General features: G+C 45.8%; 2 protein-coding genes across 3 annotated transcripts; both read right to left on the minus strand.

Moving 5' to 3' along the window:
• Nucleotides 1–1,000: 1,000 nt before the first annotated feature.
• On the minus strand, nt 1,001–14,488 carry LOC115416611 (inward rectifier potassium channel 2-like). 2 transcript variants are annotated; one of them, XM_030130444.1, is made up of 2 exons: nt 14,357–14,488; nt 1,001–3,613 (listed from the first exon to the last, which is right to left on the minus strand). In XM_030130444.1, exon 2 carries the CDS (start codon nt 3,401–3,403, stop codon nt 2,123–2,125), a length of 1,281 nt encoding a protein of 426 aa, XP_029986304.1. In that variant the 5' UTR covers nt 3,404–3,613; nt 14,357–14,488; the 3' UTR covers nt 1,001–2,122. The 2 variants fall into 2 exon arrangements, with proteins under 2 accessions (XP_029986304.1, XP_029986303.1); XM_030130443.1 differs by lacking the exon at nt 14,357–14,488 and adding an exon at nt 13,990–14,204 and having other exon boundaries at nt 1,001–3,616.
• A 2,584-nt stretch (nt 14,489–17,072) lies between these two features.
• Nucleotides 17,073–23,205, minus strand: LOC115416612 (inward rectifier potassium channel 16-like). Its single transcript, XM_030130445.1, has 2 exons — nt 23,163–23,205; nt 17,073–18,529 (listed from the first exon to the last, which is right to left on the minus strand). Exon 2 carries the CDS (start codon nt 18,518–18,520, stop codon nt 17,318–17,320), a length of 1,203 nt encoding a protein of 400 aa, XP_029986305.1. The 5' UTR covers nt 18,521–18,529; nt 23,163–23,205; the 3' UTR covers nt 17,073–17,317.
• Between the last annotated feature and the right edge of the window lie 4,284 nt (nt 23,206–27,489).

Consider the following 27,489-nt stretch of genomic DNA (forward strand, 5'->3'; position numbering starts at 1 on the left):
AAAGACCCAAACGTCCACCTTTAACCCTTATGGACCCAAACGTCCACCTTTAACCCTTATGGACCTTTAACCCTTAAAGACCCAAACGTCCACCTTTAACCCTTACGGACCCAAACGTCCACCTTTAACCCTTACGGACCCAAATGTCCACCTTTAACCCTGGTTTTTTTGGGGTCTTTATGGTTTTTTTTTTTTTTTTTGGGGGGGGGGGGTCTTTATAGGTTGTGTTTTTTTCTTTTTTGGGGGGGGTCTTTATGTTTTTTTTTGTATTTTGGGTCTTTGTATTTTTTGGGGGGTCTTTATGGGTTGTTTTTACTTAACATAAGCCATAGTGTTCAGCCTGGGTCAAAGTGCAATATATACTTAGCTCTACTGTTTCCTTTTTGTTTTGTTTTTCTCGGTTGGTGACATGTCTGTTTTTATACTGTATATATATTTACACTTCCTTTCTTCTTTAAACTTTTGCACTACGCATCACCAGAGAGTTGTCACTTACAATTTCGTTGTACATATGTATAATGACAATAAAGGCATTCTATTCTATTCTATTCTATTTTTTGGGGGGGGTCTTTATGGGTTGTGTTTTTTCTTTTTTTGGGTCTTTCTGTTTATTTTGGGGGGTTCTTTATGTTTTTTGGGGGTCTTTATGGGTTGTTTTTTGGGTCTTTGTGGGTTTTTTTGGGTCTTTATGGGTTGTCTTTTTCTGGGTCTATGTTTTTTTTTTGGGTCTTTATGGGTTGTTTTTTTTGGGTCTTTGTTTTTTTTTGGGGGGGGGGGAGTCTTTATGGGTTCGTTTTTTGGGTCTTTATGGGTTGGATTTTTTGGGTCCATGTTTTTTTTTTTGGGGGGGGGTCTTTATGGGTTGTTTTTTGGGTCTTTATGAGTTTTTTTGGGGGGGGTCTATATGGGTTTTCTTTTTTTGGGGGTCTTTATGTTTTTTTTGGGGGTCTTTATGGTTTTGTTTTTTTTCTGGTCTTTACGGTTTTTTGGGGGCGTCTTCATGGGTTGTTGTTTTTTTGGGGGTCTTTATGGGTTTTTGTTAAGTCTTTATGGGTTAATGTTGAAGTGGATCAGGAAAACAAATGACAAACATGATGAAACTGTACAAACACACTGGACTTCTGCTCAGTACCAAATCTAATCAGGTGCTTTCAAGAAACACATAAGTAAGAGAATAACTATGAGAATAATTCTGATCATAATTCTGAGAATAATGGTGATCATAATTCTGAGAATAATTCTGATCATAATAATAATAATAATACTCTTTGGCATTTGGTATTAAAAAAAAAACAAAAATAAAAATAAAATAAAAAAAACCCAAAGTATTCCAAAAGAATCCATGTCAGATGCAACATCGTAGCAGCAGGTTGAAGAACATTCAGGTTGGGTTTGTCAGTTCCATGAGCAGGCATGTTTCCATCAGCCAGACCGGGACCGGGACCAGGACCCACACATGGGACCCTTTACCCACTCAGACCAGCTCCACAACAAAACCTTGAATCTTCTTCAGTGTTCAGACCTTTGAACCCTTTAGTAGCACTTTCACTGGGTCCAACCCCCTCCCACTGAGACCAGGTCAGGGTCAGATTTAGGACCACATATGAAAGTGGTCTGGGTCAGATTTAGGACCACATATGACAGTGGTCTGGGTCAGATTTAGGACCACATATTAATCCGTCCCTCTTGATCCTGTTCCTGCTTCACTTTTTGTCTTTAACTTTAAACAGGTTGTAAAATGTGTTAAAATCTACCTTTAGGCCGATCTAACCCTGTGCTGGTTCTAACCGGTCCCAGTGTCCAGGTCCTGCTGGACTGGCGCACAGAGACATGCCTGCGGTGGTTTTTGCGGTGGTCCAGCCCTGGTTGGTGTCCGTCCTCACAGACACATTCATGGGGACTCCTCCTGCTAAATGCACCTGGTTCCTTCCCGGTGCTGTGTTTTGTCAGATCGTATGTGGTTTTAGTTCAACACACACTTACATATGAAGTCCTGGCCCATGCCGCAGCCCAGTTCGCAGTACCGTTTGGCGTGTCCTCTACCCGAGGCCCAGCTGGGCTGGTCGGGCCTTTCAGAGCAGACAAGTGACTTTGTTTCAAATGTCCCGTCTGGTCTGAACAGTCATATTTCAGATTCTCGTCTTAGAGACCGGGGTTCCAGCGGCACCGTGGCCTGGTGGTGTTCGCTCTCTGAAATGTTGTCTGTCTGGGTTCCATCAGGCCCCACGCTGCCCCCATTCCCCTCGTCCATGTCCTCTTTGTTCTCCAGCACCATCTCGTTCTCGTAACAGAATGAGTTCGAGTTAGACAGTATGTATTTTTTCTCGGCGAGATCCCGGGCGCTGCACAGCGGCATGCTCGGTACCTCATACGTCTTGTGGAAGTGGGAATAGTCCACCTTGTAGTAATTCTTCTCCTCGAAGAGCACCGGCTCGAACCGGTGGCCCCACAGGATCTCGCCGGCAACGTAGGAGCTCCGGCACTGCGTGGTCATGGCCGTGGCCTCCACCATCCCCTCCAGGATGACCACGATCTCGAACTCTGAGTTCTCCAGGTCCTGTTTGCTCATATCGTAGAAGGGGCTGTCCTCGTCGATCTCGTGGACGATGGTGATCGGAGACACCAGGAAGATGCGGTCAACTCCGCTGTCAAAGCCGACATCAATGTCCATCTGGTCCAGGGGGATGTACTCCCCCTCAGCCGTTGTTCGGGATTTTAGCAGCTGAGCCCGAACATGAGCCTCCACCAGGTGGCTTTTTCGTAAGTTCCCTACGCGCCACATGAGGCAGAGCTTGCTGTCCCTCATGGCCACCGTAGCGTTATGACTGAAAACCAGGGTCTCATTCCGCTTCTTGGGCTTGGCCATTTTTGCCATGACGGCGCCGATGATGAAAGCGTCTATGATGCAGCCCACGATGCTTTGGAAAACCACCATGAAGACAGCGACGGGGCACTCGTCTGTCACGTATCGGTAGCCGTAGCCGATGGTGGTTTGAGTTTCGATGGAGAACAGAAAGGCGGCGGTGAAAGTGCTTACATTAGAGACGCACTTCTGCGTTGCATTGGTTTCCAAGTCCCCGTGGAAGATAGCCACGAGCCAGAAGACGCAGCCGAAAAACAACCATGAGAGCAGGAAGGCCAAGCAGAAGATGACGAACATCCACCTCCAGCGGATGTCCACGCAGGTGGTGAAGATGTCGGCCAGGTAGCGCTGGCCCTTCTCGCTCACGTTGACAAACTGCACGTTGCAGTGGCCGTCCTTCTTGACAAACCTGCTCTGAGGCCAGTGCCTGGTGTGCACCTTGGTTTTGCCGTAGCCGTTGGGTACCGCCATGGTGTTGAGCTTCATGCCGTCCTCCTCTGATGACACAATGCTGTAGCTACTGGCTCGCACACTTCCCATCACCTCTGTCTTGGATGGCTGTGCTGCTTCTGCTTTGTAAAACAGTCTGAATTTCTGGAAGACGCGTTGGAGAAGCAGGTTTGAAGCAATTCTCAGGGACTGACTGAAAGAAGAAACGGTGCTGACGCCTCTGAGGCCTGGACACCGGGAACTGGACTTAACCGAGGGGACGATGAGGTCACTCCTCTGCCTTCACCTCATCCAGGTCATCTGCTGAGGAAACAGAGGAGAGGGTTCCAGTCAGACCGAGCCTCCAGAACCAGAACCACATCCGTCACTTAAAGGTGCAGGAGACTTTCATGACCAGTTTTTCCTCAGATCTGTCCATCCTCAGTCATCTCCTCAGTCTCATTGGTCCGTTCGTCTGTCTGTCATTCCTCAGCTGAATCTCTTCCTCATGCTGAACAGTTTCTTAGTTCCATCCACCACAGACAAACCATGTGTTTACAAACAAATGGCATCTTCCGAATGTTGTTGCGATGTGCATTGTGGGAAGCGGAGTTTCGCGCAGCCGCCTGTCCACGGCAGTGCAACCATATGGATGCAACAAACACGACGCAGAAAGGACTGGAGCTCCGCTTCCCACAATGCACATCGCAACAACATTCCTCAGATGCCCAGTTCCCTCTGGTTCTGTCTGTAAACACATGGTTTGTTTGTGGTGGATGGAACTAAGAAACTGTTCAGCATGAGGAAGAGATTCAGCTGAGGAATGACAGACAAACGAACGGACCAATGAGACTGAGGAGAGGACTGAGGATGGACAGATCTGAGGAAAAACTGGGGACAAAACCTTTAACAAACCAAGGCTGAACCAGAAGTGGTCATGAATACTTCCAGGTATTTAATTAGTTGTTTGTCAGATTAGTCTTTGAATTAATCTGCATCCATTTTCAGTCAGTGGGTTTGAGTCAAGTTTAATGAAGAAGATAATTAATATAATTATTTTATTTTCAGGTTTTGAACTAAACTACATTTGAGGACGTGTTGACACAAACAAACCAACATTTTCATAATTTTCACAAGTTTTACAGACAACAGTTAATGTGGAAAATAATGAACCCCTGATGTAAAACTACAACGGTTTCAGATGACGAGGAGGAAACCAACGACAAACAATCCCATTTACAACCTGTTCCTTTCAAAAGGCCTCAAAGCCAAAGAACCTGGGATTGGATGGTGCTTTCACTGATCACATTTTCAGCTCAAACACTTCTGTTCATCTTGGTTTGTCTCCTGACCTCAGACTTTTATTTATTATGTATTATTGTGTTTTGTCGATTATAAGTAAGTGTCTTCAACTTTAACTTGGTATGAGCTGATCCCCAATGTTAGCAGTATTAGTGGTGTTAGTGGTGTTAGCAGAGTTAGTGGTGTTAGCAGTGTTAGTGGCGTTAGTGGTGTTAGCGGTATTAGCAGTGTTAGTGGTGTTAACAGTGTTAGCGGCGTTAGTGGTGTTAGCGGTATTAGCAGTGTTAGCGGTATTAGCAGTGTTAGTGGTGTTAACAGTGTTAGTGGTGTTAACAGTGTTAGTGGTGTTAACAGTGTTAGCGGCGTTAGTGGTGTTAGCAGTGTTAGTGGTGTTAGCGGTGTTAGCGGCGTTAGTGGTGTTAGCAGTGTTAGTGGTGTTAGCAGTGTTAGTGGTGTTAGCGGTATTAGCAGTGTTAGCAGTGTTAGTGGTGTTAACAGTGTTAGCGGCATTAGCAGTGTTAGCGGTATTAGCAGTGTTAGCGGTATTAGCAGCGTTAGTGGTGTTAGTGGTATTAGCAGTGTTAGCGGTGTTAGCAGTGTTAGTGGTGTTAACAGTGTTAGTGGTGTTAACAGTGTTAGCGGCGTTAGTGGTGTTAGCAGTGTTAGTGGTGTTAGCAGTGTTAGTGGTGTTAGCAGAGTTAGTGGTGTTAGCAGAGTTAGTGGTGTTAGCAGTGTTAGTGGCGTTAGTGGTGTTAGCGGTATTAGCAGTGTTAGCGGTATTAGCAGTGTTAGCAGTGTTAGTGGTGTTAACAGTGTTAGCGGCGTTAGTGGTGTTAGCGGTATTAGCAGTGTTAGCAGTATTAGCAGCGTTAGCAGTATTAGCAGCGTTAGTGGTGTTAGCGGTATTAGCAGTGTTAGCGGTGTTAGTGGTGTTAGCAGTGTTAGTGGTGTTAACAGTGTTAGCGGCGTTAGTGGTGTTAGCAGTGTTAGTGGTGTTAGCAGTGTTAGCGGCGTTAGTGGTGTTAGCAGTGTTAGTGGTGTTAGCGGTGTTAGCGGTATTAGCAGTGTTAGTGGTGTTAACAGTGTTAGCGGCGTTAGTGGTGTTAGCGGTATTTGCAGTGTTAGCGGTATTAGCAGCGTTAGTGGTGTTAGCGGTATTAGCAGTGTTAGCGGTGTTAGCGGTGTTAGCAGTGTTAGCGGTGTTAACAGTGTTAGCGGCGTTAGTGGTGTTAGCAGTGTTAGTAGTGTTAGCAGTGTTAGTGGTGTTAGCGGTGTTAGTGGTGTTAGCAGTGTTAGCGGCGTTAGTGGTGTTAGCGGTGTTAGTGGTGTTAGCAGTGTTAGTGGTGTTAGCAGTGTTAGCGGTGTTAACAGTGTTAGTGGCGTTAGTGGTGTTAGCAGTGTTAGTGGTGTTAGCAGAGTTAGTGGTGTTAGCAGTGTTAGTGGTGTTAGCAGTGTTAGTGGTGTTAGCAGTATTAGCAGTGTTAGCGGTATTAGCAGTGTTAGCAGTGTTAGTGGTGTTAACAGTGTTAGCGGCGTTAGTGGTGTTAGCGGTATTAGCAGTGTTAGCGGTATTAGCAGCGTTAGCGGTATTAGCAGCGTTAGTGGTGTTAGCGGTATTAGCAGTGTTAGCGGTGTTAGTGGTGTTAGCAGTGTTAGTGGTGTTAACAGTGTTAGCGGCGTTAGTGGTGTTAGCAGTGTTAGTGGTGTTAGCAGTGTTAGCGGCGTTAGTGGTGTTAGCAGTGTTAGTGGTGTTAGCGGTGTTAGCGGTATTAGCAGTGTTAGTGGTGTTAACAGTGTTAGCGGCGTTAGTGGTGTTAGCGGTATTTGCAGTGTTAGCGGTATTAGCAGCGTTAGTGGTGTTAGCGGTATTAGCAGTGTTAGCGGTGTTAGTGGTGTTAGCAGTGTTAGTGGTGTTAGCAGAGTTAGTGGTGTTAGCAGTGTTAGTGGCGTTAGTGGTGTTAGCGGTATTAGCAGTGTTAGCGGTATTAGCAGTGTTAGTGGTGTTAACAGTGTTAGCGGCGTTAGTGGTGTTAGCAGTGTTAGTGGTGTTAGCAGAGTTAGTGGTGTTAGCAGAGTTAGTGGTGTTAGCAGTGTTAGTGGCGTTAGTGGTGTTAGCGGTATTAGCAGTGTTAGTGGTGTTAACGGTGTTAGCGGCGTTAGTGGTGTTAGCGGTATTAGCAGTGTTAGCGGTATTAGCAGCGTTAGCGGTATTAGCAGCGTTAGTGGTGTTAGCGGTATTAGCAGTGTTAGCGGTGTTAGCAGTGTTAACAGTGTTAGCGGCGTTAGTGGTGTTAGCAGTGTTAGTGGTGTTAGCAGTGTTAGCGGCGTTAGTGGTGTTAGCAGTGTTAGTGGTGTTAGCAGTGTTAGTGGTGTTAGCGGTGTTAGCGGTATTAGCAGTGTTAGTGGTGTTAACAGTGTTAGCGGCGTTAGTGGTGTTAGCGGTATTTGCAGTGTTAGCGGTATTAGCAGCGTTAGTGGTGTTAGCGGTATTAGCAGTGTTAGCGGTGTTAGTGGTGTTAGCAGTGTTAGTGGTGTTAACAGTGTTAGCGGCGTTAGTGGTGTTAGCAGTGTTAGTAGTGTTAGCAGTGTTAGTGGTGTTAGCGGTGTTAGCGGTGTTAGCGGCGTTAGTGGTGTTAGCAGTGTTAGTGGTGTTAACAGTGTTAGCGGCGTTAGCAGTGTTAGTGGTGTTAGCAGTGTTAGCGGTGTTAGCAGTGTTAGTGGTGTTAGCAGTGTTAGCGGTGTTAGCAGTGTTAGTGGTGTTAGCAGTGTTAGCGGTGTTAGCAGTGTTAGCAGTTCAGAATCAGCCTTTGGTTGAACTCATCCTGGTTGATGTTCAGGGTAAAATGAGTCCAGTCCGGTCCATGGTGGACCTGCCGAGTTCAGCTTGAGAAAAACCAGCACAGACCTTCTACCCAGAGGCACCAAAACCTCTGCATCCTGGTGCTAACAATATTTCATCCAGCTATGACCAAGCTCAGCAGTGTGGTTTAACCCGCTCCAACATTTCTGCACATGCTCAGAGGCCACCCTGGAACTGCACTTGGGCCCCGCCCCGTTGTTGGTCATTTCTACAAAGTCCATTTGTTTTTCTTGGCTGGACTGAAGAGGACTGAGGCCTGCGCTGCTTTGAGAGAATCCCAGGATTGGCTTTTACAGAGTTAAAAGTGACACTGAAAAGACTCCAATGGAGTTAGTCTCCCAGAAGAAACTCCAAAGTGCATCTGATGGAACATCGTCATCAGACACATGGGCACTTCGGGTCGCCTTCAGAGACTCCGTTTAACCACAGGTCGGACCTGTGCACCACTGGACATGATGATGACAGGGCTGATGGGGGTCAAACATGTGGCACGAAAACCGGCCCACCAAAGGGTCTGATCCACCCTGAAACCGGCCCACCAAAGGGTCTGATCCACCCTGAAACCGGCCCACAAAAGGGTCAAGGATGTGGAACTGGTTTTAGTTCAGATTCCACATCCAGACCAATGTGATCTAGTTCAATAACATAATAACCATTAAATAATAATAATAATAACAATACTACTACAGAAATGAAACATGAAAACACTATTATTGTTCCTGTTAGTAACTGTGAATATTATAAACATTATAAATAGTGTAGAAATGAGGAGTCCAGACCTAAAACTGTTCCACTTTGACTTTTGTCTCTCTACTAAATTTCAGCTTTTCGTGCGTTTTCCATCGTTTGATGAAATGATGTTTTTTTAAATAAATGTCGGCTTTTCGTGCGTTTTCCATTGTTTGGTGAAATGATGTTTTTTTAAATAAATGTCGGCTTTTCGTGCGTTTTCCATTGTTTGGTGAAATGATGTTTTTTTTTACAAAATGTCGGCTTTTTGTGCGTTTTCTGTTTGGTGAAATTATAGGGTTTTTTACTAAATGTCGCCTTTTTGTGCGTTTTCTGTTGTTTGGTGAAATGATGCGTTTTTTAATAAATGTCGGCTTTTCATGCGTGTTCCGTTGTTTGGTGAAATGATTTTTTTAACTAAATGTCGGTTTTTCATGCGTTTTCCGTCGTTTGGTGAAATGATGTTTTTTTTTTTTACTAAATGTCGGCTTTCCGTGCATTTTCCATCGTTTGGTGAAATGTTTTTTTTTTACTAAATGTCGGCTTTTCGTGCGTTTCCATCGTTTGGTGAAATGATGGGTTTTTTAATAAATGTCGGCTTTTCGTGCGTTTTCCGTCGTTTGGTGAAATGATGTTTTTTTTACTAAATGTCGGTTTTTCATGCGTTTTCCATCGTTTGGTGAAATCGTTTTTTGCTGAATGTCGGCTTTTCGTGTGTTTTCCATCGTTTGGTGAAATGATAGTTTTTTTTACTAAATGTCGGCTTTCCGTGCATTTTCCGTCGTTTGGTGAAATGATGTTTTTTTTTTTTTTTTTTTTACTAAATGTCGGCTTTTCGTGCGTTTTCCATCGTTTGGTGAAATGATGGGTTTTTTAATAAATGTCGGCTTTTCGTGCGTTTTCTGTTGTTTGGTGAAATGATGTTCTTTTTTTTTACAGAATGTCGGCTTTTCGTGCGTTTTCTGTTGTTTAGTGAAATTATAGGGTTTTTTACTAAATGTCGCCTTTTTGTGCGTTTTCTGTTGTTTGGTGAAATGATGCGTTTTTTAATAAATGTCGGCTTTTCGTGCGTGTTCCGTTGTTTGGTGAAATGATTTTTTTTAACTAAATGTCGGTTTTTCATGCGTTTTCCATCGTTTGGTGAAATCGTTTTTTGCTGAATGTCAGCTTTTCGTGTTTTCCATCGTTTGGTGAAATGATAGTTTTTTTTACTAAATGTTGGCTTTTTGTGCGTTTTCCGTCGTTTGGTGAAATGATGTTTTTTTTTTTTTTTTTTTACTAAATGTCGGCTTTCCGTGCATTTTCCGTCGTTTGGTGAAATGATGTTTTTTTTTACTAAATGTCGGCTTTTCGTGCGTTTTCCATCGTTTGGTGAAATGATGGGTTTTTTAATAAATGTCGGCTTTTCGTGCGTTTTCCGTTGTTTGGTGAAATGATGGGATTTTTTTACTAAATATCGGCTTTCCGTGCGTTTTCTGTCGTTTGGTGAAATGATGTTTTTTTTTTACTAAATGTCGGCTTTTCGTGCGTTTTCCATCGTTTGGTGAAATGATGGGTTTTTTTTTACTAAATGTCGGCTTTTCGTGCATTTTCCGTCGTTTGGTGCAATGATAGTTTTTTTAAACGTGTCCATTGGATTTTCTCCAGTTCATGTGTTTACTTGGACTCAAACACCGGACATGTGGTCATCCTTTACAGGTTCTTCTGCTGGTACTGGACCGGTCCGGCCCGTCCCACATCAGATCGGACTGAATGTGGAACCGACCCTGGTTCCAGCCCAGGTTGAGCCTGGACCCGGGTCACTGTAGTGGTTTGTTGTGCTGGTTTTAAACAGGTGAACTCAGCTTGTTGACTGTGAGAAAACCCTGTGGGAGCGGTGTGTGCCGCGGTAACGCTGGTCCTCAGAGGATAGACCTAACGCTCCCATTAGAGCCGGATGTCCTGGTAACGGTCCAAACCAAACCACCGACGACCCACACCGGTTCTACCGGTGTGATATGAGTTTATAGAGCACTGAAGGAGGCCTTTAGAGCACCTGGTGGAGACCACATGGGTTAGGGTTACTGGGTTTGGGTTAGTGTTAGTGGGTTGGGGTTAGGGTTAGGGGATCTGGGTTAGTGGGTTAGGGTTAGGAGTTTAGGGGGTTAGGGTTAGTGGGTTAGGGGGCTAGGGTTAGTGGGTTAGAGTTACTGGATTAGGGGGTTAGGGTTAGTGGGTTAGGGTTAGTGGGTTAGTGGGTTAGGGATAGTGGGTTAGAGTTACTGGATTAGGGGGTTAGAGTTAGTGGGTTAGGGATAGTGGGTTAGGGATAGTGGGTTAGAGTTAGGGTTAGTGACTTAGGGTTAAGGGGTAAGGGGTTAGGGGGCTAGGGTTAGGGTGAGTCAAACCTGGGACAAACAGGGAAATAACCACCAAAAACCACCAGAATCTATCCAATACCACCAAAAACCACCAGAATCTACCCAATACCATCAAAAACCACCAGAATCTACCCAATACCACCAAAACCCACCAGAATCTACCCAATACCACCAAAACCCACCAGAATCTACCCAATACCACCAAAAACCACCAGAATCTACCCAATACCACCAAAACCCACCAGAATCTACCCAATACCACCAAAAACCACCAGAATCTACCAAAAACCACCAGAATCTACCCAATACCACCAAAAACCACCAGAATCTACCCAATACCACCAAAACCCACCAGAATCTACCCAATACCACCAAAAACCACCAGAATCTACCAAAAACCACCAGAATCTACCCAATACCACCAAAAACCACCAGAATCTACCAAAAACCACCAGAATCTACCCAATACCACCAAAACCCACCAGAATCTACCCAATACCACCAAAACCCACCAGAATCTACCCAATACCACCAAAAACCACCAGAATCTACCCAATACCATCAAAAACCACCAGAATCTACCCAATACCACCAAAACCCACCAGAATCTACCCAATACCACCAAAAACCACCAGAATCTACCAAAAACCACCAGAATCTACCCAATACCACCAAAAACCACCAGAATCTACCAAAAAACACCAGAATCTACCCAATACCACCAAAAACCACCAGAATCTACCCAATACCACCAAAACCCACCAGAATCTACCCAATACCACCAAAACCCACCAGAATCTACCAAAAACCACCAGAATCTACCCAATACCATCAAAAACCACCAGAATCTACCCAATACCACCAAAACCAACCAGAATCTACCCAATACCACCAAAAACCACCAGAATCTACCCAATACCACCAAAAACCACCAGAATCTACCCAATACCACCAAAACCCACCAGAATCTACCCAATACCACCAAAAACCACCAGAATCTACCCAATACCACCAAAAACCACCAGAATCTACCCAATACCACCAAAACCCACCAGAATCTACCCAATACCACCAAAAACCACCAGAATCTACCAAAAACCACCAGAATCTACCCAATACCACCAAAAACCACCAGAATCTACCCAATACCACCAAAACCCTCCAGAATCTACCCAATACCACCAACAACCACCAGAATCTACCAAAAACCACCAGAATCTACCCAATACCACCAAAAACCACCAGAATCTACCAAAAACCACCAGAATCTACCCAATACCACCAAAACCCACCAGAATATACCCAATACCACCAAAACCCACCAGAATCTACCCAATACCACCAAAAACCACCAGAATCTACCCAATACCATCAAAAACCACCAGAATCTACCCAATACCACCAAAACCCACCAGAATCTACCCAATACCACCAAAAACCACCAGAATCTACCAAAAACCACCAGAATCTACCCAATACCACCAAAAACCACCAGAATCTACCAAAAAACACCAGAATCTACCCAATACCACCAAAAACCACCAGAATCTACCCAATACCACCAAAACCCACCAGAATCTACCCAATACCACCAAAACCCACCAGAATCTACCAAAAACCACCAGAATCTACCCAATACCATCAAAAACCACCAGAATCTACCCAATACCACCAAAACCAACCAGAATCTACCCAATACCACCAAAAACCACCAGAATCTACCCAATACCACCAAAAACCACCAGAATCTACCAAAAACCACCAGAATCTACCCAATACCACCAAAAACCACCAGAATCTATCCAATACCATCAAAAACCACCAGAATCTACCCAATACAACCAAAAACCACCAGAATCTATCAAAAACCACCATAATCTACCCAATACCACCAAAACCCACCAGAATCTATCCAATACCATCAAAAACCACCAGAATATCCAATACCACCAAAAACCACCAGAATCTACCCAATACCATCAAAAACCACCAGAATCTACCCAATACCACCAAAAACCACCAGAATCTACCCAATACCATCAAAAACCAGCAGAATCTACCCAATACCACCAAAAACCACCAGAATCTACCCAATACCACCAAAACCCACCAGAATCTACCCAATACCATCAAAAACCACCAGAATCTACCCAATACCACCAAAAACCAGCAGAATCTACCCAATACCATCAAAAACCACCAGAATCTACCCAATACCACCAGAATCTACCCAATACCACCAAAACCACCAGAATCTACCCAATACCATCAAAAACCACCAGAATCTACCCAATACCACCAAAAACCACCATAATCTACCCAATACCCCCAAAAACTACCAGAATCTACCCAATAGCATCAAAAACCACCAGAATCTACCAAAAACCACCAGAATCTACCCAATACCACCAAAAACCACCAGAATCTACCCAATACCACCAAAAACCACCAGAATCTATCAAAAACCACCAGAATCTACCCAATACCACCAAAAACCACCAGAATCTACCCAGTACCACCAAAAACCACCAGAATCTACCCAATACCACCAAAAACCACCAGAATCTACCCAATACCACCAAAAACCACCAGAATCTCCCTAAAACCACCAAAAACCACCAGAATCTACCCAATACCACCAAAACCACCAGAATCTACCAAAAACCACCAGAATCTACCAAAAACCACCAGAATCTACCAAAAACCACCAGAATCTACCAAAAACCCACCATAATCTACCAAAAACTACCAGTATCTACCAAATACCACCAAAAACCACCAGAATCTACCAAAAACCACCAGAATCTACCAAAAACCACCTAAACCCACCAGAATCTACCCAGTACCACCAAAAACGACCAGAATCTTCCAAAAACCACCAGAATCTACCTAAAATCACCAGAATCTTCCAAAAACCACCAGAATCTACCCAATACCACCAAAACCCACCAGAATCTTCCAAAAACCACCAGAATCTACCAAAACCCACCAGAATCTACCAAAAACCACCAAAACCCACCAGAATCTACCCAATACCACCTAAACCCACCAGAATCTACCCAGTACCACCAAAAACCACCAGAATCTACCTAAAACCACCAAAAACCACCAGAATCTACCCAGTACCACCAAAAACCACCAGAATCTTCCAAAAACCACCAGAATCTACCAAAACCACCAGAATCTACCCAGTACCACCAAAAACCACCAGAATCTTCCAAAAACCACCAGAATCTACCAAAAACCACCAGAATCTACCTAAAACCACCAAAAACCACCAGAATCTACCCAGTACCACCAAAAACCACCAGAATCTTCCAAAAACCACCAGAATCTACCTAAACCCACCAGAATCTACCTAAAACCACAAAAACCACCAGAATCTACCTAAACCCACAAGAATCCACCTAAAACCACCCAAAACCACCAGAACCCACCAAACTGACCTGAGGGGATGGGGGACCAGGGTCTGCAGCTCAAACCGGATCATTATGGGACCAGGGTCTGCAGCTCAAACCGGATCATTATGGGACCAGGGTCTGCAGCTCAAACCGGACCGAAGTTGAGCTGGACTTTCGTCTCTAACCCGGTCCAAAGTCCTCGGGGCTCGGCTCGGCTCGGAATGTGACCGCGCGCACAAACGCACCAAATGCCAGCGACAACTGTGAACAGGTGCGGACTGGTGCTGCAGTGCGCATGCGCGGTGCCCTGACTCCCAGACTAAACCCACAGATTGTGCGTAAAAAGGAGGAGGTGCGCGCTGAACTACGGCACGAGCGCATGTAAAAGCGGCAGAAGCTCCGGTACCGGTACCTGTGGGTCAGGGGTCCAGGTCCAGCTCCAGCTCCGGTACCTGTGGGTCCGGTACCTGCGGAGTCCGGGGTCCAGGTCAGCTCCGGTATCTGTGGGTCCGGTACCTGTGGACCCGGTACCTGTGGAGTCCAGGTCCAGTAGGATCCAGGGGATTCCGTGTCCACTGTCTGCGTCCTGAACCGGACCGGATCCGGGTCCAGTGTGTCTCGGTGGACCGGCTCGTGCTCATGTGCGTCCGTTCGTTTGTCCCAGAGCATTTTAAACAGGACACACCCCCTCCCCCTCCCTCCCCTTCCCCCCGCGCTCCGCCTGGGCCAATGGGAGCCGGAGAATAGGACAGCGGACCGGAACCACGCCTCCTGATCCGGGTCCGGGTTTATGTGTGGACTGGACCAGAACCATCCGAACTGGACTAGACTGGAGTAGAAGACCAAGACCAAGAGGAGAGACTTGGGGGGGGGGGGGGAGTAGGAAGAAGAAGAGGAGGACAGGTGATATAAGGGGAGGGGCTTAATATCAACTACCACATTAGCTCTGATTTTCTGATGCAGATGTTCTAAACACTCCTGTGGAATTTTTATTTTTATCCAACCCCCACCCCCACCCCCCCCCCCCAAACAGTTCCTCTTCTCCCTCTGTAAACCTGCTCTTTCAGCTCCTCCACTCTTTGTCCAGTTCAGTGTCTAAATCTGGTCATGATGGGACAGTTCATGGTCCTGTCAGTGCCAGACTGTGTGGACACAGTACTGTGGACCAGGAACAGTCTGAGGTCAGGGTCATGGTGGAGGTCAAAGGTCATGTTGGAGGTTAAAGGTCATGGTGGAGGTCAAAGGTCACCAAAATGACTAGTTTTTTCAAAAATTCATCCCATTCTGACATGTGATCAAATGTGTCCTCAGTTGTGTTCCTCTGGTTTCCTGGTGCCCCCCCCCCTTTGGCCCTTTACAGACACAGTACAGATTCAAACATGGACAGAACATTAGTGTGGAGGAAACACTAGCACATATTTAGGAGGAAGCACTAACACTTCATTCATTCATTCATTCATTTGCTGAACCCACTTTATCCTCACTAGGGTCACGGGGGCGGAGCCTATTCCAGCTACTTATGGGTGAAGGCGGGGTTCACCCTGGACATGTGACCAGTTCATCACAGACTGAACATAAAGAGACAAACACACTGTCACATTCACACCTATGGGGGATTTAGATGAACCCATGAACCTATCACAGCATGTGTTTGGATGGTGGGAGGAGCCAGAGGACCAGAGAGAACCCATTAACCTATCAGTGCATGTGTTTGGATGGTGGGAGGAGCCAGAGTACCTGAAAGAACCCATGCAGACACAAGGAGAACATAATAACTGCACACAGAAAGGTCCCACCCCCATGGACTAAAGGCCCCACCCCCATGGCCTAAAGGTCCTACCCCCATGGACTATAGGTCCCATCCCCATGGACTAAAGGTCCCACCCCCATGGACTAAAGGTCCCACCCCTATGGCCTAAAGGCCCCACCCCCATGGACTAAAGATCCCACCCCTATGGACTAAAGGTCCCACCCCCATGGCCTAAAGGTCCCACCCCTATGGCCTAAAGGTCCCACCCCTATGGCCTAAAGGTCCCACCCCCATGGACTAAAGGTCCCATCCCCATGGACTAAAGGCTCCACCCCCATGGACTAAAGGCTCCTCCCCCATGTCCTGGTGTTGAATTGAACCCAGGTCCTTGTGTCTGTGGCTCCAGGTCTGTCCTCTGCCCCCACAGGACACATTCATGTAAATGTCAGTGCTGTCAAACTGCCGTCTGTTCTGTTTTCATGTCTGTGCAGAATACATGAGGAAACAGTTGTGTTGAATGGGTCTGATTGAATGTCAGTTGTTTGTGGTCAGTAGATGTGTTCTGAGGAGAGAACCTGAGCCCAACATTTGGAAGAACCCACATGAACAGCTGAGTTCCATCAAATATGCATTTGGACCATTTGGGTGACCTTTGACCTTTAATTGGACCATTTGGGTGACCTTTGACCTTTAATTGGACCATTTGGGTGACCTTTGACCTGTAATTGAACCTTTTGTAGTTCACAGCACTCTGAACACATGACATGTCTCACACAAACACGTCAGTTCCCAGCATGAGCAGATTGACACAGTGTACTTGATCAAAAGTGCAGAAGGTTTGAAAGTTGAAACAAAAACCCACATTTTCAGGGTTGAAAAGGTAATTTTCAGGGTGGGGGGGTTTTTGGGCTTGATTTGAAATTTTTACACATTTTCGTATTCCCAAGACATGGGAGCATTAGAAACTCTGGGCTGAAGTTGAATCTGAACATTTTCCTAAAATAAGCCCCCCCCTAGTGATAGAGGACAGGTTTGGGTTAGGGTTCTGGGTTCTATAAACACACATGTACGGCAGTAGGTGTTCAAACATCTGTATTTGTCTTTATTTACCAACAGCTTCATGTGAACAAAGAGTTCGACTGGAAAACTGAATGAAAGGGTTAGGGCTAGACAGACCCATGACTGGACCTGGTTTTACTGAACATACATAGAACCAGCTCCTCTGGTCCGGTCTGGTCCCAGTCCCTTCAGAATGACCCTGGTTAGTCTAACCCTAACCCTAACCCTGTTACTAACCCTAACCCTTTCACAAACTGACAACAACATGACAAAAATCAGAAAAATGATACAATGGGATGTATTTCTGTGATACTATGGGATGTATTTCTATGATACTATGGGATGTATTTCTATGATACTATGGGATGTATTTCTGTGATACTATGGGATGTATTTCTATGATACTATGGGATGTATTTCTGTGATATCATGGGATGTATTTCTATCATCCTATCGTCAGGGCCCTAGTGATTCCAAACCCTTCAAACTGCCCCGCTTTAAATGGTTCTGCTTCAACATCTCCTTTGAAAATCGCAGGTTTTCTGTCGGACGTCGCAGCTGCTTTTACAGTTCTCTAGTCGTGAACTTGTCCGGCGGCGCCACCGCGTCCACAGGTTTGTTTTCTCTGTCGTACACCAGCTCCACCGTTACCGTCGGTGGTTTCAGGAGGTTTTCGCATTGATGCTGCGGTCTTGACGAGAGCCGAGGGGAAGATCCGGGCGAGTGTCGCGGCGAGTTCCGAGGCGAAGGCCGGAGCTGCTTCTTGCGGTCATACTCCTCGGCGCTGACGACAGGAACCAGGACTTTGGCGGTCTGGTTAAACAGACTGTAGTCCACTCTGTAGGACCTGCGGCCCACCCGGATCATCTCCTGGAACAGCTGACCCCACAGGATCTCGTCAGGAGTGTACGAGGTCCGAGTCTGATGCAGGATCCCAGTGGTGTCGTCGGTGTAGGTGAACGACACCACCAGCTCAAAGGCGGCGCTGCGCAGATCCACTAAGCTCATCTGGTAAAGCGGGCTGTCGGAGTCGATCCTGTGGCAGATGGTCGTCGGCGTGACCAATGCGATTTCCCTCTGCTGGATGACCAGGTCTTCGTAGATCACATCCATTTTGCCGGTGGCATGGACTGTGGAGCGTACGATCTGAGCGCGAGCCGTCCCCTCCACCAGGTGATGCCTGCGGAAATCCCCCACTCGCCAGGAAACGCACAAGTGACCGTCGCGGAGGTTGATGACGGCGCTGTTACTGAAGCCGATAGTCTGCGCTCTTTTTCTGGCCGACGCCATTTTTGCAACGACAATTCCGATTACGAAAGTATCGATGAAGCAGCTCACCACATCCTGGACGGTGACGGCGACGATGGCGATCATGCAGTTCTCGGACATGCCTCTGAAACCGTAGCCGATGGTGGTCTGGGTTTCCAGCGAGAACAGGAAAGCGGCAGTGAAGCTGTAGACCTCGTAGACGCATGGCTCGTCACCGTGGTCTTTGACGTCTCCGTGGGCCAGAGCGATGACCCAGAAGACGATTCCAAAGAAGAGCCAGGACAGGATGTAAGACAGGGCGAATATGAGGAACATCACCCTCCAGCGGATCTCCACCAGCGTGGTAAAGATGTCCGTCACGAACAGCAGCCATTCGGCGGGGACATGGCGGAAAACCACGTTGCAGCTGCCTTCTTTCCGTACGTAGCGACCGGTCTTCTTTCCATGGTCAGTCTTCAGGTGGATGTCGTCTGGACTCACTGATGTGTACTGAAGCATGTTCAGAGTCTGGAGGAAAGACAGGAACCATGTCAGAACAGGGCTAGGTTAGGCTTAGGCTTAGGGTTAGACTTTGGGTTAGGGTTAGGCTTAGGGATGGGGATAGGGTTAGGGGTTAGGGTTAGGCCTAGGTTTAAGCTTAGAGTTAGGTTTAAGCTTAGGGTTGACCTGATGAAAACACCTCATTTCACTCCCTGATCCTGAGTTGATTGGCAGCAGGTCTGACCCTAACCCTAAGCCTAACCCTAAATCTAACCCTAAACCTAAGCCTAACCCTAAGCCTATCAACAGCAGAAACAGTCCTCTTGTGTCCATTCCAGACTCTCTGAAGCAGAACTCTACAAACATGATCCCTGATGTGGTTCTGATACAGGGTTAGGGTTAGTGGTCCACATCTCCAAATGTTGCTGTGATGCTGTCACCCTTCCAGTCGTTTACCTAAAGCACTCCTGCCTGTGTGTTTTCCAGCTGCGTTTGTTTGGGGAAACGCTGAACAGCCCAGTCTGACGTCTATAAAAAGCATCAGCGGAAATCTGCGTCCGCTGTCACATCACCCTGAAGACAACGCTAACCCTAACACCACAGACTTCCACACTAGTTAAAGCCTTTAACCCTAACCCTAACCCACACCAGTTAAACCCTTTAACCCTAACCCTAACCCACACCAGTTAAAGCCTTTAACCCTAACCCTAACCCACACCAGTTTAAACCCTTTAACCCTAACCCTAACCACACCAGTTAAAGCCTTTAACCCTAACCCTAACCCACACCAGTTAAAGCCTTTAACCCTAACCTAACCCTAACCCACACCAGTTAACCCTTTCCGTCCTCCTTCTGTTCATACTGTCATTCACTCACTCATTAATTTCTGCAGGTCTAGTTTTCAGGTATCACTCTGGGACTGTTTACCACGAACCCATGAGGAACTTTTTCCTGCTGTTGTGCTGTGGGACATACGTTTACACACAACAGCTTTGTGTCCCTGGAACCCTAAACCTAAGCCTAAGCCTAAGCCTAAGCCCTAAGCCTAACCCTTGGGTCTGAACTTACTACTGATCCAATGACATTATTCAATTGTAGATCTTGAACTCCAACTGGATTCATGCTGTTGAAAGCACACATGTAAATAATTTTCTTTATCATGTTTGAATTTCAAATTTAGAGGTGTAGGGTTTTGTTTTTTTTTAACTTCTTGTTGAAAACATTGAATTGACCTTTCCATGTCCTTGTCATGCTACTGTGGGTCAGGGTTAGGGTTAGGGGTTCAGAGGGTTAGGGTTTTTCTGTCCTTTCCTTGTCCTTGTCATGCTGGGGTGGGTTTGGGTTCAGTGAACCCTATTGAAGTGAAAGGCAAATGTTGGACCCAGTTTGTGAAGTTAATGGTTTAAAGAAACCAGTGAAGCTGAACGGACTGGAGTGGGGCTGAATCCACCCAGGAAACAGTCCAGTTAAAACATAAAAAAAAAAAAAAAGGAAACAGCCTATTTAAAAAAAATAAAAAAATAAAAAAAGGAAACAGTCCAGTTAAAAAAATAATAATAATATTATAATTTAAAAAAAGGAAACAGCCCAGTTAAAATAAATAGATAAATAAATAAAATGGAAACAGTCCAGTAAAAAAAAAAAGAAACAGCCCAGTTAAAAAGAAAAAAAAAGAAACAGCCCAGCAGCGTCACAAGGGCAAAACTGTTTAATGACAAGAAGCATTTACTGTAAATAGCAGCAAAGGTCAAAGCTGTGGATCTAACCCTAACCCTGGTCTGAGGAGGACTGAGGAGGGCTGAGGAGGGCTGAGGAGGTCTGAGAAGGACTGAGGAGGTCTGAGGAGGGCTGAGGAGGTCTGAGAAGGACTGAGGAGGACTGAGGAGGGCTGAGGAGGGCTGAGAAGGACTGAGGAGGTCTGAGGAGGGCTGAGGAGGTCTGAGAAGGACTGAGGAGGACTGAGGAGGGCTGAGGAGGTCTGAGAAGGACTGAGGAGGTCTGAGGAGGCTGAGGAGGTCTGAGAAGGACTGAGGAGGACTGAGGGGGTCTGAGATGGTCCAGGCCTCTGTCATCTGTCATCACATCTATTCACCTCAGACGGGTCTTATTTAAACCCTAAACAACATCAACCAAAACCACCACACCACCTAGACCTGCTCCAACAAATCTAAGGGCCCACCTGTTTTCACTGGGTTAAGGTTAGGGATAGGGTTAGGACTTAGGGTTAAGGTTTGGGTTAGGGTTAGGACTTCTAGGACTAATATATTATATGGATTAATCTATGACTCACACTATTGGTCCACCGTTTTCGAACAGCCCAGTTTGTTCCAGTTTTTTCTGTAAATTCCATCAGTTCCAGTCCAGTGAACAGCTGTAAATGGTCCAAAGGTCAGAGTGAACTGACAGAGGTAGAAAAAAAAGTTAAGGTAAAAGAAAACTGAAAAATAATGTCCATTTCAGAATTATACAAAAAAGAGAACAAGAAATGGGTGAACAACTGAAAGCAGTTCTGCAGCAATGGAGGTTGATCAAGTCTGGAAAGTTGGTGGTTCAATTCCTGCAGGTGTCCCAACGTTTGTGAATTCCTTCCACCCCCTGTGTCTGCAGAACAGGAGTGTGGAACACACTGTGGTACCAGACCCATGGAGCAGTACTGGAACAGGACTGGACTGAAGAAAGGAGTGTGGTACTGTAAAAATGGAAAAGAGGAAAAGGAATGAACCAGAGAAGAGAGACAGAGCATCAGAAGAGGGAAAAATGGAGGTGTGTCCTCCAGAGAAATGTCCAAGAAAGTCCAGGTGTCAGGAAGTCCAGTTTCCTTCAGCATCCAAAGGCACTGAAACTGGACTGGAAATGCAGACAGAAGAGGTCTGGAAGAAGCACAGACACAACAGAAGAAGAAGAAGAGTTTAGGACAGAAAACAGCTGGAGTGAGAGGAGATTGACAGGAACACAGCTGAAAGAAGAGAGAAGAGAGAGGAGGAGGAAGAGAGGAGGTCATAGAGGAGGAGGAGAGGAGACTGACAGGACAACAGCGGAAAGAAGAAAGAAGAGGAGGAGGAGGAAGAGAGGAAGAGTTTACACTGAACAGACTGAAAAGTTGAGTTTACACTGAACAGAGTGAACAGATGAGTTTACACTGAACACACTGAACAGATGAGTTTACACTGAACAGAGGTGACCAGATGAGTTTACACTGAACACACTGAACAGATGAGTTTACACTGAACAGAGTGAACAGATGAGTTTACACTGAACAGAGTGAACAGATGAGTTTACACTGAACAGACTGAACAGATGAGTTTACACTGAACAGACTGAACAGATGAGTTTACACTGAACAGAGTGAACAGGTGCAGGTCTGAGGGGTCCAGTTTGCAGCTAAATCCATTGGTGAGACTTCAGAATCAGAAAAAGAGGCTTAGCTGGACCATGAAACAGCACCAGTGGACTACTGAAGACTACTGAAGACTGGAAGAAGACTACTGAAGCCTGGGAGAAGACTACTGGAGACTGGAAGAAGACTACTGAAGACTGGAACAAGACTACTGAAGACTGGAAGAAGGGCTTATGGACTGATCAAACCTGTGTTCCAACACTCCTTTCTTCAGTCCAGTCCTGTTCCAGTAATGCTCCATGGGTCTGGTACCACAGTGTGTTCCACACTCCTGTTCTGCAGACACAGGGGGCTGAAGGAATTCACAAATGTTGGGACACCTGGAGGAACTGAACCCCCAACTTTCCAGACTTCATCAACCTCCATTGCTGCAGAACTGCTTTCAGTTGTTAACCCATTTCTTGTTCTCCTTTTTGTATAATTCTGAAATGTACATTATTTTTCAGTTTTGTTGAACCTTACCTTTTTTTTTTTAACCTCTGGCAGTTCACTCTGACCTTTGGACGATTTACAGCTGTTCATTGGACTGGAACTGATGGAATTTACAGACAAAACTGGAACAAACTGGGCTGTTCGAAAACTTTGGACCGGTCGTGTATATAATGTATCCCCCCCCCAAAAAAATGTTCAAGTACCCCTGGGGGTACCCATACTCCTATTTGAGGAGGACTGGTGTAAACCATCAGTCCAGGTCCAGTGGTCCAGTCCCGGTCCAGTGGGTTCAGTCCAGGTCCAGTGGATCCAGTCCAGGTCCAGTGGGTTCAGTCTAGGTCCAGGGGTCCAGTCCAAGTCCAGTGGGTCCAGTCCAGGTTCAGTCCAGGTCCAGTTGGTCCAGTCCAAGTCCAGTGGTCCACCTCAGTTGCACATTAAACCCTTTTACAGATAGCAGAAGCTGAAACCTGAACCCTGTGTGTCCTTATCGCCGTAGAAACATCTACTGCTGTGTTTGTGTTTTCCATCCATTGTATTCCGTTTTTACAAAACCGTCTCCCATTACAGATTACCACCGTCTGCAGCTGTAACCCTGTGATCATAAACACTCACTAACCCAACCCTAACCCAGGGGTGTCCAGTCCTGGTCCTGGAGGGCTGGTATCCTACATGTCTTCTAACACACCTGATTCAAATGGTCAGCCTGTCATCCAGCTCTGCAGAAGTCTGATAATGACCACCAGGTGGACTGGAAGAGGAAACATCTGAAACATGTAGGATACCCTAACCCTAACCCCTAACCCTGTTGGACTCATGTGTCTGTGTTCCTACCTGTTCGTCTGTGCAGGTGCGTCCGTCTGTCCGTCCGTCTGTCCATCCACTAACTCACCGTCCTGTTCTGACTCTAAAGCTCCAGCTGAAGCCCCTCCTCCAGAATCATGTGGGCGTGTCCACAGACAGGTGAGCGTTCATGTGTGTGTTTAGACAAAACAAGCCCCATGTGATTACAGTAAACCAGCCTACAGTCTAAAGGGGGATGGTGGACTAACCCTGGACCAGGTTCCACATACGGTCACAGCAGAACCACTGTGGTCCAGGTTCTCATGTTGAACCTCATACATGTTGAACCACATGTTGAACCACATACATGTTGAACCACATACATGTTGAACTACATGTTGAACCGCATGTTGAACCTCATACATGTTGAACCACATACATGTTGAACCACAAGTTGAACCACATACATGTTGAACCTCATACATGTTGAACCTCATACATGTTGAACCACATGTTGAACCACATACATGTTGAACCACATACATGTTGAACTACATGTTGAACCGCATGTTGAACCTCATACATGTTGAACCACATACATGTTTGAACCACAAGTTGAACCACATACATGTTGAAACCTCATACATGTTGAACCACATACATGTTGAACCACATGTTGAACCACATACATGTTGAACCTCATACATGTTGACCACATGTTGAACCACATACATGTTGAACCACATACATGTTGAACTACATGTTGAACCGCATGTTGAACCTCATACATTGTTGAACCACATACATGTTTGAACCACAAGTTGAACCACATACATGTTGAACCACATGTTGAACCACATACATGTTGAACCTCATACATGTTGAACCTCATACATGTTGAACCACATGTTGAACTACATACATGTTGAAACCACATACATGTTGAACTACATGTTGAACCGCATGTTGAACCTCATACATGTTGAACCACATACATGTTGAACCCACAAGTTGAACCACATACATGTTGAACCACATGTTGAACCACATGTTGAACCACATACATGTTGAACCACATACATGTTGAACCACATGTTGAACCACATGGTGAACCACATGTTGAACCACATGGTGAACCACATGTTGAATCACATACATGTTGAACCGCATGTTGAACCACATGTTGAACCACATACATGTTGAACCACATACGTGTTGAACCTCATACATGTGAACCACATACATGTTGAACCACAAGTTGAACCACATACATGTTGAACCACATGTTGAACTGCATGTTGAACCGTATACATGTTGAATCCACATACATGTTGAACCACATGTTGAACGTGTCCCTTTAATGTGACTCTCTTTCAAACCCTTCTCTCTATTTATGAATTGGGGGGTGGGGGGTGTTGTCATGGTGTCCTTTGTGCATTTTCTCTTTGGACTGAAAACCCTCGTTTCCTCGTTCCTGAAACTCCTCAGAGGTGCACTCATTGTCCTGAGAACAGAGAGGCGGACTCAGGTTTCAGGACGGACCATTGTGTTTGTTTGGAACCACAACGAGATCTGGGACGATGGAAAGGACAGAAGACTGACCACTATAGAACACTGACCACCATAGAAGACTGTCCTCCATAGAAGACTGTCCACCACAGGAGACTGTCCACCATAGAAGACTGTCCACCACAGAAGAATGTCCACCACAGGAGACTGTCCACCATAGAAGACTGTCCACCACAGAAGAATGTCCACCACAGGAGACTGTCCACCATAGAAGACTGTCCACCACAGGAGACTGTCCACCACAGAAGACTGTCCACCACAGAAGACTGTCCACTATAGAAGACTGTCCACCGCAGGAGACTGTCCACCATAGAAGACTGTCCACCACAGAAGACTGTCCACTATAGAACACTGACCACCATAGAAGACTGTCCTCCATAGAGACTGTCCACCATAGAAGACTGTCCACTATAGAAGGACTGTCCACCGCAGAAGAATGTCCACCACAGGAGACTGTCCACCATAGAAGACTGTCCACCACAGGAGACTGTCCACCACAGAAGACTGTCCACCACAGGAGACTGTCCACCACAGAAGACTGTCCACTATAGAAGACTGTCCACCGCAGGAGACTGTCCACCATAGAAGACTGTCCACCACAGAAGACTGTCCACCATAGAAGACTGTCCACCATAGAAGACTGTCCACCATAGAAGACTGTCCACCACAGGAGACTGTCCACCATAGAAGACTGTCCACCACGGAAGACTGTCCACTATAGAAGACTGTCCACCACAGAAGACTGTCCACTATAGAAGACTGTCCACCACAGAAGACTGTCCTGATGTAAGCTGGAGTACCATTTGAAGTACCATTAGACGTAACATTAGTAGTACCATTAGTAGTACCATTAGTAGTTCCATTAGTAGAACCATTTGTAGCACCATTAGTAGAACCATTAGCACTTCCATTAGTAGAACTATCAGTAGTTCCATTTGTAGAACCATTAGTAGTACCATTAGTAGAACCATTAGCACTTCCATTAGTAGAACCATTAGTAGTTCCATTAGTAGTACCATTATTTCCATTAGTAGCACCATTAGAAGTACCATTAGTACAACCATTAATAGTGCCATTAGTAGTACCATTAGTAGAACCATTAGTAGTTCCATTAGTAGTACCATTAGCATAACCATTAGGAGTACCATTAGTTTTACCATATGTAGAACTAACCCTAACCCGTTCAGATCAGAGCTCAGAAAAACAAAGACAAAAAAAAAACCCTGATAAATGAAACTGAAACTGAGCCTGTGTCAGTCACAGTTTCAGGTTAAGGTTAGGGTTAACTCTAACCCTAACTGAGTCTGTGTCAGTCACAGTTTCAGGTTAAGGTTAGGGTTAAGTCTAACCCTAAACTGAGCCTGCGTCAGTCACAGTTTCAGGTTAAGGTTAGGGTTAACTCTAACCCTAAACTGAGTCTGCGTCAGTCACAGTTTCAGGTTAAGGTTAGGGTTAACTCTAACCCTAAACTGAGCCTGCGTCAGTCACAGTTTCAGGTTAAGGTTAGGGTTAACTCTAACCCTAAACTGAGCCTGCGTCAGTCACAGTTTCAGGTTAAGGTTAGGGTAACTCTAACCCTAAACTGAGCCTGCGTCAGTCACAGTTTCAGGTTAAGGTTAGGGTTAACTCTAACCCTAAACTGAGTCTGCGTCAGTCACAGTTTCAGGTTAGGGTTAGGCTTAACTCTAACCCTAAACTGAGTCTGTGTCAGTCACAGTTTCAGGTTAGGGTTAGGCTTAACTCTAACCCTAAACTGAGCCTGCGTCAGTCACAGTTTCAGGTTAAGGTTAGGCTTAACTCTAACCCTAAACTGAGCCTGCGTCAGTCACAGTTTCAGGTTAAGGTTAGGGTTAACTCTAACCCTAAACTGAGCCTGCGTCAGTCACAGTTTCAGGTTAAGGTTAGGGTTAACTCTAACCCTAAACTGAGCCTGCGTCAGTCACAGTTTCAGGTTAAGGTTAGGGTTAACTCTAACCCTAAACTGAGCCTGCGTCAGTCACAGTTTCAGGTTAAGGTTAGGGTTAACTCTAACCCTAAACTGAGCCTGCGTCAGTCACAGTTTCAGGTTAAGGTTAGGGTTAACTCTAACCCTAAACTGAGTCTGCGTCAGTCACAGTTTCAGGTTAAGGTTAGGCTTAACTCTAACCCTAAACTGAGCCTGCGTCAGTCACAGTTTCAGGTTAAGGTTAGGGTTAACTCTAACCCTAAACTGAGCCTGCGTCAGTCACAGTTTCAGGTTAAGGTTAGGGTTAACTCTAACCCTAAACTGAGTCTGCGTCAGTCACAGTTTCAGGTTAAGGTTAGGCTTAACTCTAACCCTAAACTGAGCCTGCGTCAGTCACAGTTTCAGGTTAAGGTTAGGGCTTAACTCTAACCCTAAACTGAGCCTGCGTCAGTCACAGTTTCAGGTTAAGGTTAGGGTTAACTCTAACCCTAAACTGAGCTGCGTCAGTCACAGTTTCAGGTTAAGGTTAGGGTTAACTCTAACCCTAAACTGAGCCTGCGTCAGTCACAGTTTCAGGTTAAGGTTAGGGTTAACTCAACCCAAACTGAGTCTGCGTCAGTCACAGTTTCAGGTTAAGGTTAGGCTTAACTCTAACCCTAAACTGAGCCTGCGTCAGTCACAGTTTCAGGTTAAGGTTAGGCTTAACTCTAACCCTAAACTGAGCCTGCGTCAGTCACAGTTTCAGGTTAAGGGTTAGGGTTAACTCTAACCCTAAACTGAGTCTGCGTCAGTCACAGTTTCAGGTTAAGGTTAGCTTAACTCTAACCCTAACTGAGCCTGCGTCAGTCACAGTTTCAGGTTAAG

Source organism: Sphaeramia orbicularis, unplaced genomic scaffold (assembly GCF_902148855.1).
Source record: "Sphaeramia orbicularis unplaced genomic scaffold, fSphaOr1.1, whole genome shotgun sequence".
Taxonomy (NCBI): domain Eukaryota; kingdom Metazoa; phylum Chordata; class Actinopteri; order Kurtiformes; family Apogonidae; genus Sphaeramia; species Sphaeramia orbicularis.

Bases quoted from the DNA above. Each gene is read 5' to 3' on its own strand.
- LOC115416611 (XM_030130444.1), bottom strand. From the start codon at position 3,403: ATGGGAAGTGTGCGAGCCAGTAGCTACAGCATTGTGTCATCAGAGGAG.
- LOC115416612 (XM_030130445.1), bottom strand. From the start codon at position 18,520: ATGCTTCAGTACACATCAGTGAGTCCAGACGACATCCACCTGAAGACT.